Source organism: Rhodnius prolixus, unplaced genomic scaffold (assembly GCF_049639745.1).
Source record: "Rhodnius prolixus isolate KJV_2025 unplaced genomic scaffold, Rpr scaffold_6, whole genome shotgun sequence".
NCBI classification, from domain to species: Eukaryota; Metazoa; Arthropoda; class Insecta; order Hemiptera; family Reduviidae; genus Rhodnius; species Rhodnius prolixus.
Window position 1 is genome coordinate 18,642,639 of NW_027411634.1, and position 16,480 is coordinate 18,659,118.

General features: G+C 36.0%; 1 protein-coding gene across 1 annotated transcript in view; it reads right to left on the reverse strand.

Moving 5' to 3' along the window:
- LOC141460780 (uncharacterized) overlaps window positions 1-15,808 on the reverse strand; it is a 37,641-nt gene extending 21,833 nt beyond the window's left edge. Inside the window, exon 1 of the mRNA XM_074141088.1 lies at window positions 11,218-15,808. Within this exon, the coding sequence (XP_073997189.1) occupies window positions 11,778-14,993 (3,216 nt within the window). The 5' untranslated portion in view covers window positions 14,994-15,808 and the 3' untranslated portion in view covers window positions 11,218-11,777. The remainder of the gene's footprint in view (window positions 1-11,217) is intronic.
- Window positions 15,809-16,480: the final 672 nt, after the last annotated feature.

Sequence of the window (16,480 nt, forward strand, 5' to 3'; positions counted from 1 at the left end):
TAGTGTGGGTGTGCTCATTTGATTTTTTCTAAAATTGTTCAATAGCCATAAAAAAAAAAAAAAAAAAAACAGATGTTGAGAGATAAAGGAAATAGTAAATATATTCTGAACAGTCAGCATGCCCAAATTAAATGTGTTACATAAAGGCCATATTTTTTTGATAAGAATACTTCTTTTCAGATGAAAACAAAATTGAACAGATATTGTTCTAGATATAGCCTCTCTAATTTTCTTCACCATTTGTGAAAAAAACTTAAATTAAAAGTTAAAACTAGATATAGAAAAGGAGAGTTAAAACAAGATTATCTACACCTAATATTTATTTAGTTAGCTTAATAGGAAATTAACATGACAGTTAATTAAAAGTTAATTAACAGTTTCCTCTGTATTTCAGTCAGGAATTTGGAAAATATTATTTTTGGCTATTCGTAGATGGGAATAGAATAATTTTTTTTTATAAAAGAATTGGAGAGTCAGCCCTGCCAAAATAACTACGCTACGCTACTGTTATACATATCTCACTGTTATGAGTCTATTTATGTAGGATAAAATATCTCAAAAAATAAAAGTTACAATATATTAAACTTGACATTCATTCAAGACGAGTCCAAATGACTTGGCAATCACATACGATGCAACCAATACAAAATACTATTCGTGAGGCCCATATTAGCGGTTGTCCTTCACATTTGAATATAAACAATGCCGATTTTCATGATTATAATCATCATATTAATTAGCTAGCAGATTCATCTGTTTACTTTATCATGAATTCACTTAGATAAAATTTTAAATATAAAACCTTTAATTAGTCAGTAATTTTTCATCTGTTGAGAAAGAAGAGATAATTATCGCCTATAATTGCCTGGATTGTCTAAAAGTGTTATAAACTACAGCAATAAACTGTGAACCCTCCTGCTTGAAAGGATACAGTTTAAATGTGCTAAGAAGCCTTACATTTTGGCTCAAACGAGTGGTAATTCTACAAATTACAATTGAATAACAAAGGTCCGGGAAATGGCTAGAGTGTTTGGTGACTAAAGTTCTAACCAAACTCCCTGAAGAACTGTTTCTTAATAGTTCGTCCTTTTAAAATAACATCCAGGTATTCTCCTGCAAGCTAAACTAATATCTCCTTAACAAAAACTTACAGTTTAAAATGTTAAGTATAAGGGTTGATTAAACGCCAAAAGGTACACAAATCAGCGAGTACCCAACATTTCATTAATACTTCATTAATAGTCAAGTAATTCTACTGCATTAATTTTCATTAATAAGTTATTTTTTAGAATTTATTAGATGTCACAAACCCTTATGCTGGCCATTTTCGTCTACAAAATATATGTTCAAGTAGCACTGTAGATTGACTGTAATATCTAGTTATTTATAATAATCAAACTATTAATTACAGGTTAAAAAGAAAAAAAATATGAGGCTAAAAAATTCAAAACTTTTTTTTATAAAAAACTTACATTAATGATTTTATTTTATTTATTTATTTTTATTTTTAAATAAAAATCGTCGGTTTAAGTTCATTCTTTGATTAAAGTAATTGTCATTTTATGAAGTAGTCAAACGTTTATAATAATAGGTAATAATTATCTGGCTTTATCGCAAATAATATAGTTTTCTTCAATTACATTCTCAATCTAGGTGTTCTTCCCACAATGTTGTATATATGTAATATAAAGTAAATAAGATATGCATACTTATAGGACAGCTAATTATTCCAGGATTTTACTATAAGCAAAAATTAGGGGGACTAAATTAAATTACAATTGAGAAATGAATAATTGTTCTTGAATAATCTACTTGTTATTTTACTATTGCCTACTCTAACTTTGTCTTTTTCTACATTAACATGCATGTACGTATATATGTGATTTATCATAATTATAACAAAAAAATATTATAAATGAAGTGGCCAGCATAAGGGTCTGTGACATCTAATAAATTCTAAAAAATAACTTATTAATGAAAATTAATGCAGTAGAATTACTTGACTATTAATGAAGTATTAATGAAATGTTGGGTACTCGCTGATTTGTGTACCTTTTGGCGTTTAATCAACCCTTATACTTAACATTTTAAACTGTAAGTTTTTGTTAAGGAGATTTTTGTACCTTTTGGATAGATTTTCCTTTTTGTCTATTTTACAAAGTTACATATCTTCTTAACAGATTTTTTTAAAATTTGGAATAAGCAATTCTATCATTATAACCTGAGAAGGTGTTAAGTCGGAACCGTAACTACCACTGGAGAGATCTTTTTATAGAATGATTATAGTTGCGTTCCCCCAAACCATCCTCAATAACAATTTTTTTGAAAAAGCGTTTTGAATAACATAGGAAGGTATTTGTACGTAAATAGCAAAATTAAACTGCGATTTCAGTACTTCCTTTTAAGAGGAGTAAGAAAAATAAACTACGATTGCAGTACTTCTCCCTAAAAGGCAAAGAGGAAAGATTTTTTAATCGAACGACAATTCATTGATTTAAATCGGTTCACTCATTGATAATTTAAGCGATTGCAGTACTTCCTCTTAGTAGGTGTAAGAGCAAGATGGCACTTCACAGCCACGTAGAGGAGCTTTAACCACTTATTCGGGCTGAATTTTATCAAAATCGGACTAAGCGTTATAGAAATATTGGTAATAATAGTTTTAGAAAGGGTCTTATTTGGGTGGGGCAAACTCCCCTCCTTATGAGGCACGGCGTCGAGACTTTTAAAGTGCAAATCTGTACAAAATTTCGATTCGAATGACACTTCATTCATGAAAATCGGTTCACGTGACGATAATTTGAAACGATTGCTATACTTCCCCTTAAAAAGTGTTAGAGCTGATCGTCGCTTTAATGTTACGTAGGGGAGCCCTAACCCTATCACCCTACCAAATTTTATCAAAATCGGGACAAGATTTACAGAGTAATTAGTAATAATAATTTTGGAGGGGGCCTTACATAAAGGGGGCTAACTCCTCTCCCATTCGATGTACAGCATCGAGACCCCCAAAAGGCACATCTACATAAAATTCCGAATCGAATGACACCTCATTCATGAAAATCGGTTCACGCGTTTAGGCGCTACGTTGTTTACAAAAAAGGTAACAACAACAAGAACAAAAACATTTTTTGAAAAAGCCGTTTTTGCTCATTTTCGGCAACTTTTTTCTCGAAACCTATTAAATCTGGGTGGTTGAAAAAAAATTACAGTTATAAAGGAGGGTTTGGAGTAAGATTTAAAGAAAATTTGGGAATTTTATCTGTTATAGAAAAAGAGAAAAAAATTGTCAAAGTTGGGTGTTTTTCAACGTTACGCTTTTTCGTGCAGTTTTTGATGGTCAACCCTTATACAACTGTCCTACCGGACAGTTTTAATTTGTATTTTCTCCAGTTTTGAACCAGAGCCCTACTTTAAATTTCTCACTAATATTTTTCATATCAGAATTTGTAGGTTAGAGTTACCCTATTTATTCTGAGTACAGTCTGCAAACTATAAGTGCTTCTATAACTTACGTTCCTGATAGTGTTGTCTGTAGCAAAAGAATACTGTCCGAAAACTGGCAGTGCATTGAGAGGGCTCCGACGGTGCACCGATCTTAGATTTTGGGGCGCTTGTTTTTACAAAAAATAAAAAATAAAAATAAATAAAGAAAAAGAAGAAGACAAATTTAAAGTATTGATGTTTTTTTTGTTTGAACAAAAGTAAATCTATAATCAATAATCCACCTTTAATGGATATGCCAGACCTCCAGAAAAGTATTCAATAAGGAAAATTTATTTCATCATAATCTAAGAAACTTTGATAAAACTCAAAGGACGATTATTGATTTTTGATGGAATCAATAGGCCTGAAATACCCAGAATGCGTTAGAATTAGATTATTAGATAGTGCATCTTTTTTTTCGATTTGATTTCCAAATCGTGAAATGTTAATAAATATGCAAGTAATTAATTAATTCAAAGAGTAATAATTTTACATAACAAAAAAGGTTTCTGGCCCGTTCCTTTGAATAAATCACCATATATAACAAATAAAAAAATATTAGAAGTAGGTTTCCTGACGTCTGTGCATATTTTAAATATTTATTTTAAAATTTTTTCACAATCATTATCAAAATTATTCTCAATTGCGTTTTATTTTTATTTTTCAAAGAAGAAATTAATTATTATAGTAATTTGCGAATGTTTATACCTCGGCAACTCAAAACTTTCAATGATATGTATTACTAAAAAAGGCATAACAGTACCATTTACCACTGCTTGGAAAAGGTTTTTTTGAGCCTCAAATTTATTTTAAAACGAAAAATGAGGACCCAGATGAAAAGTCAGGTTTTCGAAGTGCTTGAATTCTTCTCTGCCTACATTATGGAATTCAAGTCTGGGCTATGTTTGAAAGAGCTAAGAATAAAGTTGCAGTACCATAGTAATCAATGAACTAAAAAATACATAGGTTATGAATGAAGAAGATTTAATAAAATCAGGAGTCCCGAAATTGAGAAGAAAACACGTGTAACTTAAGTGGAAAAAGAGGCTCTAATAGTTAATGATTCAGGGCGAGACATTTAGCCAGGATGAGAGAAAATAACGGCTAAAATATCACAGGAGTGGCTCCTACAGGATAAGGCAAGGAAAAAGACAAAACTTTAGATGGAACGATTAAATAAATAAATTTTGTAATGTATTGTGGAAAAGATCAGCTCAGAATAAAAAAGGTTGTAGTTAACAAAAAATGGCCTTTGCCATGGAACAGTACAAATAAATTAAATATTTAATCAGAATTTTGATTATGCTAAATCATTGATTTGTTTATTGTTATTATAATTTTCATTTTGTTTTCCTTTTTAAGAAAGTCAACAATTATGGTTTATTGTAAACTATTGTACGTTATGCTCCTTTATTGGGAATGAAGGCTGTATTATTATTGTAAGTTCAGTAAACAATGCACGAAGAAAACTTAATTATGGCGAATAAAAATACAGATGAGAACCTCACAAGACCTTCTCTTACAAGTGTCATGGCTGTAAGTGAATAATATTTTTAAGGATTTCAGCGAAATATATAAATCCCTCTGACAATACATAGATTTTAAATCGTACAGTTACTGAACTTTATAGAAAAGGTAAATTTCATTACTAAAACTTTAACCATCAGGTTCAGGTACAGGATATTACAAATGTAATTTTGAAGAAATCCTTAGGTTAACAAAATACTGTTATGCTTAAAATACAATTCTAATACTAACCATGCCGTTTTTTTTTTTTATTTTATTTATAAATTGAAGGATCTGGTCGTTTCAATTTATGTAAATATTGTGTTCCTACTGCATTCATTATGGTTCAGCATCAACGTAACATGAGTAAGTAAATTCTGTTGTGTATCTTTAAATATTTAAGAAATATCATATAAGAGACGAAAAATTGTTTATAAAGTAATGTGAACTATTATAAAGACTATAAAGTAATTTAAAATTTAAATCTTTAACATTTATCAATACGTCAAATAGGTTGTCGTCACTATCACAATTATCGTACAAACCAATCTTTCTTTTTACAATTCCCAACAGATATTTATATTTACTGGCCTTACAAAATTGTAATAATGCAGAAGGAGTCTCATTATGCTTATAATATGAATGTGGAGAAAGTATATTGGCATTTATGTTGTATGCATCCACATGACTTTCTAATATTGCATTTGCTACGATCCTAGTTAGCAAGTTTTCGACTTAGTCTAAATTACGCAACTTTATTTCTACTTAACTAAATTTGTGGAGGGCCTTCATTTTTAATTTGTTACCTACCTATGGGTTTTAAAGAAATTTGAACCACTTTTTTTTAAAAATTTTTGTATTAAACACTCGTGGCTTACGAATCAAAGGCTAGTGTTCCCATTGAGTAGAGAGAAGTATTTTACGACGAGAATTTAGTTACAAAAAGCAGATATTTTTCTTATACCAGTTTGCTGAACTGATAAGGTACTAAGGAGAAAGCATTCTCGAGGAATACTTCGGCAAGTATGACAATGTATGAATGTAGGGTGGAGTAATGGAATATGTAGGGATGTAAAGCAGTTTGATGAAGCAGTGTCTAACCAATTGTGGTTTTAGCGTTGTAGACACAGCGCTGCAATCGATGCGGCTAAAGTGACAATTTTTCAGAAGGTGCTTAAGTTAGAAACCTTCAGAAAGTTTTTTTCTCACCCTGGTATTTATGAATTAAAACTTACCTAAAATCAATCAAAATTTACAAACAACATTTATGTCCTTAGTTAATGTGGAAGGCAAAGTTTTAAAGAGTTTAGCTGGTTGGGTTTTTTGAAAAAATCGTGGAAGAGTAAAAAAATTAGGTAATTCGTATTTCTTATTACTATATTTTTCTTAATCTTAAAATTTTGGAACTCATTTTAGCTTTATATATATATATATATATATATATATATATATATATATATAGGAGCATACACTACTTAAATGAAGATACCTCAATCAACTACTATCAGTGCCCTTTATCGAATTTACTGAAAATAAAAGTGTTTCGAATGTGTAAAGAAAGATCCTCAACGTCTATCGTTGGAACAATTTAGCAGAAAGCTCATGTAATAAGTAAAAAAAGTTAAGTAATCGCCTATTTTTTCAGGCGGGGCTTAACGTCCAACTACCAAACTAGATGTTTTTCTCGTATACTATTTCTCATTTAACCATTAAATAAAATACAAGGCCAAGACCGGGCGGGAATCGAACCCTGCCTGTACCACAATGCATATTAGCTTTGCAGGTCTCGCCTCTTAACCCGCTCGGCTACCGTGGCGCCTAACTCATGTAATATTTATGCATTAAAGAGGTTTTTTGTTTTTTTTGGCTTTGGTATTTTCATCGCTGTTACTATCAGGCCCTATGGAGATGTGCCAAAAAAATATAAACTTTAACCTTCTTGGACCTCTGTGATTTTGAGTTTTTTGAGCAACGGGTTCAAAAATAAATACACAAACTTTTTTCCTGGGTCTCAGGAATCATAAAAGCGTGTACTTTTAGCAAAAATATTGCACAATCACCAATTATTTCTCTTAATTTGGGGTTAGAGAAAGGAAAAAAAAAAGAAGAAAAACTCAGGTACCAAGCAGCCATATTTATTTCAATTTTTCCAGCCTGGCCCTCAGGAAAATTCCCAGTTCACTCCTGTAAGTATTTTTTTTAAATTTAAATGTAGTTCTGGTGATTATTTTAATAAATAATTTGTATTAAATAGAGACTAAAAGGGGCACCAGTTTTAATGTCGCACGGTTCTGGTTGTTGGCGGAAAAATAAATGCACTGGTTGCTGTTGGAATGTGAAAAGCTTAGTTTAAAAATTATTGCGTACAATCTTTCATTATTTATATGTGGAATACATGTTGTGAAATGGAAAATAAACAATTTTTGAACAGCTAGCTTGAGCTGTAAAATGATATGAATATTCTTTATCACCAACCACTACAACAAACAAGAAATCTGATCCGACAATTGGGTCTAATAACCTAAGTCAGAAATAGATAAGTTACTTTCTTCACAAACCGAAACATTTATTTACAGTCTACTGAATGAAATTCATTGTTAGTAAATCAATAATTTCCATCTAATTGATACAAAAAAACAACCGAAGACCGGAATTGTGATGAATATCTAGGCACTTGAGAAAGAAGTTTTGGCAATTTCTTTTAAATAATTTTAATTTAGACACAAGCATAAAAGTATTAATTTATAATTATTGTTGCTCTCTGGTTATAATTAAATAAAAATGTTCATTAAATGCTTGCGTCAATAATGAAAAAACTATTATTTCCTCCTTATAATCAAAGCGTTTATATTTTTTTAATATATGTTTTTCCGCTTTGAAAGGTATAATTTTTGTTTCCTTAATCTAATACTTCTATGTTCTACTGTTGAAAGCTTTTTTAACTTGAGGTTTTCATTTTTCCTTGCTACTGGAAAAAGGAGTCATGTAATTGTGAACAGAATTGGCTCTCGTTAAACATAATTCGGCTTTGATTTTTTGTTTAGAATCACAAATGCTCCAAAATTACCTCATCCCTGAATAAAAAAATGCATAATTCTTTCTTTTACTCTCTCCACTACTATCTATTAATCCAAGAACACTCTTCTAACTCCATTACTGGACATCCGAATAGAAGACTGAGACGTCGGTGGCCAAGAGATCTATTGTTGGAATAAAAATGATGTATGATTTTAAAAAAGCGAAAAAATCTCTCTTTTCTTACACAGTTAAACTAAACTATATGCAGTATTATTGTACAGTAGAACCTCGATTAACCGGGCTGACCTCCGACTATACCCACCCCGGAAAACTGAAATCCCAGTTAAACCGAATACACAGTATTACATAGTAACACATTAGTTTTGTCCCAGAGATCAACTCCTATCTTAGACGGCAATCTTTTTTTTTATTTTTTACATACATATTTTTTTTCATTTTTTTGTTTTTTGTATTTTTTTCTTTTCTTTCTTTTTTTTTAATTTTTTTGCCGTTAAATTTTTTGAAAAATCGGAAGACAATTCCTGTCTTCCTGTCGCCACTGAAAATTAACTTTTGTTTCGGCGCTGATCCAAGTGTTCTTATGATGACTCAACATGATCCCGGTTAACCGAGGGCCGGTTAATCGAGGTTGTATTGTACCTACCAATTAATTACTCTTATTTCCCTCAACTCAACTAGTAAATACCTGCATCTCATTCACTATCTATCGCCTGCATATTTCGCACTACTCGTAAATTATCTTTGAGAGTTGTCAGTAGATGCAATTTTTGAAATAGTAAATTTTTCAATAAATAATTTTTAAAAAAAATGGTTTAGGACAAATTCCTCTTTCTTTTTAGGGTAACTTCTCTAAAAATCTTTTATTTTTTAAATTACTTGTAAAATAGTTATATCACAATCTATCTATTTCAAATAAAAGTTTTATTTAAATAAAAATGAATGAGATTCTCTTGGTGCTTAGCCGATTAGACTTACCAATTAGTACAGGAACGAATCTATCTGAGATTGAGAAAATTTATTTCTTTCATAAACCAATAAAATCCAAAATTGAGGGAATAAAACTAGTTCTTTTAAATTTAACGTGTAATGAGGCGCAACATATTTGTCTAACCTCAGATTTAAAATTATCATATCAAAATAAAAGCAACGTATTTGATCCAATTTAATGGATTAATGATGGTTAGATAATTTAAACTGTGGTCTAGCTTCAATCATTTTCTTGTTTTTTTTTTATCCCACATTTATAACATAACATCGATTAAATTCATACGGTCAAAGTGGAAATGATAATAATTACAATTATCAGTTATCACATGTTAAACTGTTCACTCCTGAGATAAAAATCTGGAACTAACTCTTCTCACTCTACATTTTCTTACCGTAATTTTTGAAACTATTTGTTTTCGAAAAATAAGATTTTACTAACAAAATTTAGAAATTTACATTTAATGAGCCCGCACAATACGCTTAAATGACATTACAGAGGTGAGCTCTGCCCAGAACTGCTTTAAAAACAGTTTTCCTTTAAAAAAAAAAAAAAAAACTTCAAATCAAATTTGAAGATATGAATATATAACTTTAGTACACCAAGTTTAACCAAAATTTATTAATACAGTTAAGGCTATAAACAACAACCACAACTCCCTGTTTATGTTATCTCACCTTCATTAAGGCTAAATTTCATTAAATGTTAAATTATTATTATTGTAGGCAACTATATTTACTCATATTACCTTTTTATTTTTAACATTTTCTTAAATTTTTGTATCCTTCAAACTGTATTTTAAATTTATTGGCAACTTCTTAGTTATGGTTTTGTAACACCTTTATTCTTCCTTTCGAAAAGTTATATTCGCCTATTCTTAGATCATTAAGCTTTTCAATATCACTTTACTTTTATTTTAATTTTATTATTTCTTTTAATTTTTCTTAATGTTAAGAGTTATTAATTTTTATAAGTTTATCTGAAGATTGAGAACATCCTAATTAACTTTTACACTAACGGGTAGGCTAATGTGTAGTTAGCGTGAGACAAAAAAAAAGTAATAAATAAATAAAATTTAAAAAAAAATGCTAATTTATCTTATCAACTAATTCAAATTTTTTAGAAGTCATCCAAAAACATAAAATGAACCACATCTTATGAAAATATTATAAATTTACGAGAATATAAAACAATAAATATGTAATAACGTCCCTTTCCAAAACAGTGCGATTTATCTTTTTACAGCTAGAAAATACTAAAAAATGACTATTTAAAAAAACCTGATTTATGAGAGAGAAAAAAATTATTTTTTTTCCTTTAAAAGAAAATAATTTCTTTAGCTGTTTTGTTTATAAAGATTTCATACTTTTAAAGTTGCAGTAATTTATTCTGAGATATGGTTGAATGAATTTAGTTTTTTAAATATAACTACAAACTTGTTTCATACTCAAGGGCGTCTATAAAAATAGGTTTTCCTAAGCCTAAGTAGAATTGCCAAATAGAGCTAAACGTCTATAACAAATAAAAAGCATTTTTAAAGAAAGAAGACAACAAAAAAATTCTACTCAATGAAAACGACTGTGTCAATTAGACAATCGCGAATTTAATTAATACCTATTATGGATATCTTTTATTCGTTACGTCCGGTGAACAGTTAGAACTTATTCTTACCTTTCTTGAGGTGTAATACGTTTTGTTTGTAATACGTTTACTGGACTAAGGAAGTAGAAGCTCCTGAGAAAAGAAAATCTAGGGGTAGTGCGCCTAGACTTGATCTCCAGTTGACTAATCCACCTCGCTACCAACCTATCTACAAAAATCTTTTACCTCATGTTTTTTTTTTTTTTTACTACTAAATTCATTAGCGCCTCTAATCATTTAATTTTTTAATCTGAGAAATTTATAGTAAAGTAAGTTAGCAATCCAACGTCGGATTTACGAGTATATATTTGGCTGTTCTGGCTGTTATTGTTTTTCTAAAGGGTAAAGAGTTATATAGTTTCCTCCTCTGTGATAATTATAATAATAATAAAGAAATGTGCTCCCTTTGAACTCCGCCAGCAATATATACTATTGTAGGCGCGCGTGGCCGCCTACACCCAAATGCTAAGGTGCCCAAGTGGGCGCTGTACGAAATAATAGTAGACAAAGAAGAATAGAAAAAATAAAGAGAAATAAAAGAAAAAGAGGAAGGTACTTACCCTTTGCAAGGAGCGATGTGCGTGAGGTATGTTGATAAGCGGCCTGAGAAGCGATGAGGGGAAAGGAAGCGGGGGTGCGGAAGCGTGTGTATATGTTTATGTAAGTGTGTGTGTGTGTGTGTGTTGAGCTCTGAGAAAGGGAGGCAATATTTGGGCTCAGGCTCAGATAAGCGTAGCGGAAGTGGAAATAAGGTAAGCGGAAGAATGAAGGGGAAAAGTGCAATAAATGCGATAGATGCGGTGAAATATGCGGGCTGCTAGATGTCAGCGGTAGTGAAGCGTAGCGGGTTGAGAGGCGTTAAGTTGCTAAAAGCGTGAGCAGAGAGGCGTCTTAAGCGAGGACTAGCAGGGAACTGCACAGACTCGAAAGGTGACCACATGGTTCAAAGGAAGTAGTGGGGCAAAGGGTTTAGAATATAGAAAAACAAATAAAGGAAATAGAAGCGGAAACAACAAGTTAATATAGAAAGTTTGAGAGGATAAAAAAGGTGTAAAATAATAACATAATAATGAGCGATAAGAAATATGTAGAAAGAAGGAAATTAAGGCGGATGTGTACATTAGTACGCGCGCGGGCGCGAGGCTGACTCGCGAGAGACGGACGCTAGCCAAACTAGCCGAATGGTCTCGGTCACGACCGAACATCCCGCCCGCCCTGAAGGCTTGGCTTCAGTGAATTTGACATGAGCGAGGAGCGGAGTCTGGCCTAGATGCGGCGGGTGACCCCTGAAGCGGTTGGCGGTAGTACGTGGCTGTTTGAACCACTGCGGAAGCGGGGGAAGGTTCCCGAAGGCCTGCGGGATAAGGTTACGGAGATTCTCCTGGCGGATGCGATCGGGATGGACCGTAGAGGGGGCTCGTCCTTGAGATGCAGTTAGAGAAGGCAACCAGTGTGGTCCTGGAGTCTTGGGTTTAGAAGCGGCTCGATCCGAGGATGGAGCGCTTAGCGGTGGGGAGTTACGGATGGTCTCGACCCTGAACACCATGTTTAACAATCTCTCACATGAGAAGCGGAGATCACTGATAGCGTGCGTGAGGTGTTGCTTCGTGGACTGAGATGGAGCCTCTTTCATGTCGCCCACACTGCAGACTCGCGAGGGATATACCCGCCCGCCATTCACTGTGGCAGGGGGAGTGTACCTCATGGTTAAAGTAAGTTGCGGATGATGGAGGTGATTTCCCAGCTCGCGCAGTGAGTTTTGTGCGTACACGAAATTAGTTTTGATATCGGAACACATCGTGAAGGGTAAGCTACGTGGGGCAACAAAGCGTTGAGAGGCAGTGGTGACAGGGGAGGTGAACAGCGCGGAGGCCTTCTTGCTCAGCGAACCTGCGAAGGTGGTGAAGCTGTGAAAAGATCCTGGATGCCCCTTGGGTAATGTGTCACTGCGCAATTGCGCGATAGACCTGGCGAAGGGGCCGGTGAGGTTGACACCGGCCACCCTGCAGGCCATAACAGCAAGGATGTGCTTAGGCGAGAGGGCACCCATAGGGGGAGTGATGGAGTGAAGCGTGGCTGGGCAGCACTGGCTGCAGTTGTTAAGACAGCGCCAGCTACCTCTGCGCCCATCCGGTATGGCGCAGTGGCAGTGGACGAAAGCATTGGGGGCTAAGGCACCAGTGGGAAGCAGACGGTGCAGCGTAGCATCAAGAATGAGCCGGGGGCGATACTGATTCCCGGGCATTCGAATAGAATAGAGAAACGCGCAGGGTAGTGGTGCATCAGTAAGAGGTCCACGTACGCGCAGCGGATCCTTGGAGTTCGAGGAGCGGTTTAATTGCAGATCTAAGCAAGGCGGAGAGAAAGGAGTATGAACCTCTAGTAATTTCTTAGCAGGATACTCTTCATGTATGACCCGGATGATATGACTTAAGGCGTTTTGTAGCTCCAAGAATGATAGCTCACCATTGCGAGGCGTGGTGGGGTTCCTGCAGTTGAACCCGAAGCGTAAACAATACGCAGTAATGCGTTGGCGGTGGAGCAATGAAGAGAACTGGGAAATAATATTGTCCTCAGGAGCAGTGGTCACTAGAGCCACCTTGACTGGTGGTTTAGCTTCCTGATACATACACATTGCGGTTGAATCAGGTGATGCGGGGCGTCTAGGCCCATTGTCTAGAGGCTCAGAAAGCCTAGCAGGTCCGCTCGACCCCTGGGTGCATTCCTGAAGATGAGGCGGGGTAAGACTGTGCAAGTCGCTATTAATTGGATCATCTGCGGTGGATGTACACACGGAACCTGAGACAGGTTCTGCGTTTACCGTGCAGCATGGCGGAGGGCATTCTGCCCGGATGACATGGAGTGGAGGAGGTGGGCGCACAGCCTCACTGTGTGGAGAGGCACACTCAGCTCCGCTAATGCGAGATGGAGGAGGTGCGGGGCGTGACTCCTTAGAGGCAGTGAGTAAAGTTGATTGCGGAGGAAAGGCGTCCTCTGCCTGAGCGGTAAGAGGCGCAAGAGATGCAGGAGACGTAATAGGCGGCTCCTCCGAAGTGGGAAATAAAGGTGATTGCGGGGGAGAAGCGCCCTCAGCCTCAGTGTGATGAGGCGGAGGAGATAAGCATTCAACTTCCCTGTTGTACAGTGAAGGAGAAGTGCACTCAACTCCGCTACTATAAGACGGAGGAGATGCGGGGGGCAGCTCCTCAAATAAGGGGAGCGAAGGAGAGACATCCTCAGCCTCAGGAATATGAGGCATAGAAGAGCACTCAGCCCTACTGATAGGAGGCGAAGGAGAAGCGTTCTCAGTTCCAGTGATGTGAAGCGGAGGAGAAGCGCACTTTACTCTGGTAATATAAGGCGGAGGAGACGGGTTCTCAACGTCACTAATGTGAGGTGAAGGAGATGAGGAGTGTGACTTCTCGGCAGCGGGGCGAACAGGTGAGCGCGGAAAACCGGGGCTAGCAGCAGGGATGCCTACGGCCTCATCAGAGACCTTGAGAAGACCTGAAGGCTGCAGGTGCGCTGGAAGCGCAGGAGGGAGTGATGCAGCAAGGCGAGGCGTGGGAGAGGCTGTTGAAGCAGGGGTTGCCGACGGTGGAGAGCTGGCAGGCGTGGATGGCCGCGTAGTGACCAAGGAAGCAGAATTAGCCTTCGCAAAGATATCGATAATTTCGAGGTGTAAATTTTGCACCTGCTGGAACCCGTCTATCAAATGCCATTCCGAGAGGCCCTCAGGAGGCCGGTTCGCATCCAGATACGGCTCAACTCGCTCTCGGAAGGTTGCGAAGTCGGTCTCGACAAGTTCGGTAAGCGTTGCAATGGAAGGAACGCCCTTTCTTCGTCCAAGAAAGAGTTCAAAATGGTAATTTAACGCATTCTTTGCGTTAATGAGCATGGTGATAAATGCGAAAGAGGATAAGGAACTTGCTGTGCCCTTTCCCCCTTTTGGCAGCAGAATCTGAGGAGCGCGATCGTCCGGGAAATGTGAAATGGGGGAAGAGAAGGCGAGGCAGGCTGCCTGTAGTTTTTCAGCAAGATGGTGGTACAGCTCTCGCACCCGCTGAACCTCGCTCAACAACACATCGTCCGTAAGACCATCAGGGAGTGAGTCGGCATTGAGATATTCTCCAGCCCGCCTCAGGAAGGTAGCGATGTCAGCATCAATAAGAACGCGCCGTAACGCGATGAAGCATGAGGTTAGCTCAGAGTCCTTCCTTCGCTGGAGGAAGGCCTCAAGATGGCGATTGAAAGCCAAATTTGTGTCGCTGATTAAACGAGTGAAGGCAACAAGCGATAATGCACCTGCAGTGCCTTTCCCGTTTTTTGGCGCCATAGTGGGTTTTATTAAGCGATGCGGAAGAAGTGGACTGTATAACTGTATATGTGCGTATATCCGGCCCGGAGGACCAAAATGTAGGCGCGCGTGGCCGCCTACACCCAAATGCTAAGGTGCCCAAGTGGGCGCTGTACGAAATAATAGTAGACAAAGAAGAATAGAAAAAATAAAGAGAAATAAAAGAAAAAGAGGAAGGTACTTACCCTTTGCAAGGAGCGATGTGCGTGAGGTATGTTGATAAGCGGCCTGAGAAGCGATGAGGGGAAAGGAAGCGGGGGTGCGGAAGCGTGTGTATATGTTTATGTAAGTGTGTGTGTGTGTGTGTGTTGAGCTCTGAGAAAGGGAGGCAATATTTGGGCTCAGGCTCAGATAAGCGTAGCGGAAGTGGAAATAAGGTAAGCGGAAGAATGAAGGGGAAAAGTGCAATAAATGCGATAGATGCGGTGAAATATGCGGGCTGCTAGATGTCAGCGGTAGTGAAGCGTAGCGGGTTGAGAGGCGTTAAGTTGCTAAAAGCGTGAGCAGAGAGGCGTCTTAAGCGAGGACTAGCAGGGAACTGCACAGACTCGAAAGGTGACCACATGGTTCAAAGGAAGTAGTGGGGCAAAGGGTTTAGAATATAGAAAAACAAATAAAGGAAATAGAAGCGGAAACAACAAGTTAATATAGAAAGTTTGAGAGGATAAAAAAGGTGTAAAATAATAACATAATAATGAGCGATAAGAAATATGTAGAAAGAAGGAAATTAAGGCGGATGTGTACATTAGTACGCGCGCGGGCGCGAGGCTGACTCGCGAGAGACGGACGCTAGCCAAACTAGCCGAATGGTCTCGGTCACGACCGAACAACTATATTTGGAATCCAAAATGGAAAGCATAATTATTATTTTAGATCGGATAATTTAGCAAGCGGATAAATTAATTTTCATGAATTACATTCAAGAAGCAGATAAATAATTTAACATATTTTCTTCTACGAAAAGTTAACAAAAGGAACGAATGCCAAATCAATGCTGTAAACAATTATAAGAAATATATTCAATACTATGGGAAAGTTACATTCCCTTTTAGCTTTATCATGTTTTGTTATATACAATAGGATCGTGACATAATTAAGCTAAACAAACTGTGAATATGTTTCATTCTTTAGCTGTCTCACATTTTATTATTCAATTAGAAAGAAGTTGCTTAGAATGATTTTCAGTTAGAGCCTGATCATTTACAATGAAAAGAATAATTTGTAAATGTTTGTTTTTATTATTTTGCTTTATTTTTTCAATTAATTATAAGTAGTTTTCTTTTTGTTTCAGACAGAAGCATAAATGAAATCGAATTCTCTACTCCAAATGATGAATGAAATTCCGAAATAGATCAGGATTACAATAAATCCTAACAAGTACTAAATGAAAACAGTGCTCCACAACTTTTTTATTATATATATAATGCACAAAAATATCTCCTACGAATCTTTGTTTGAAGGGTTTC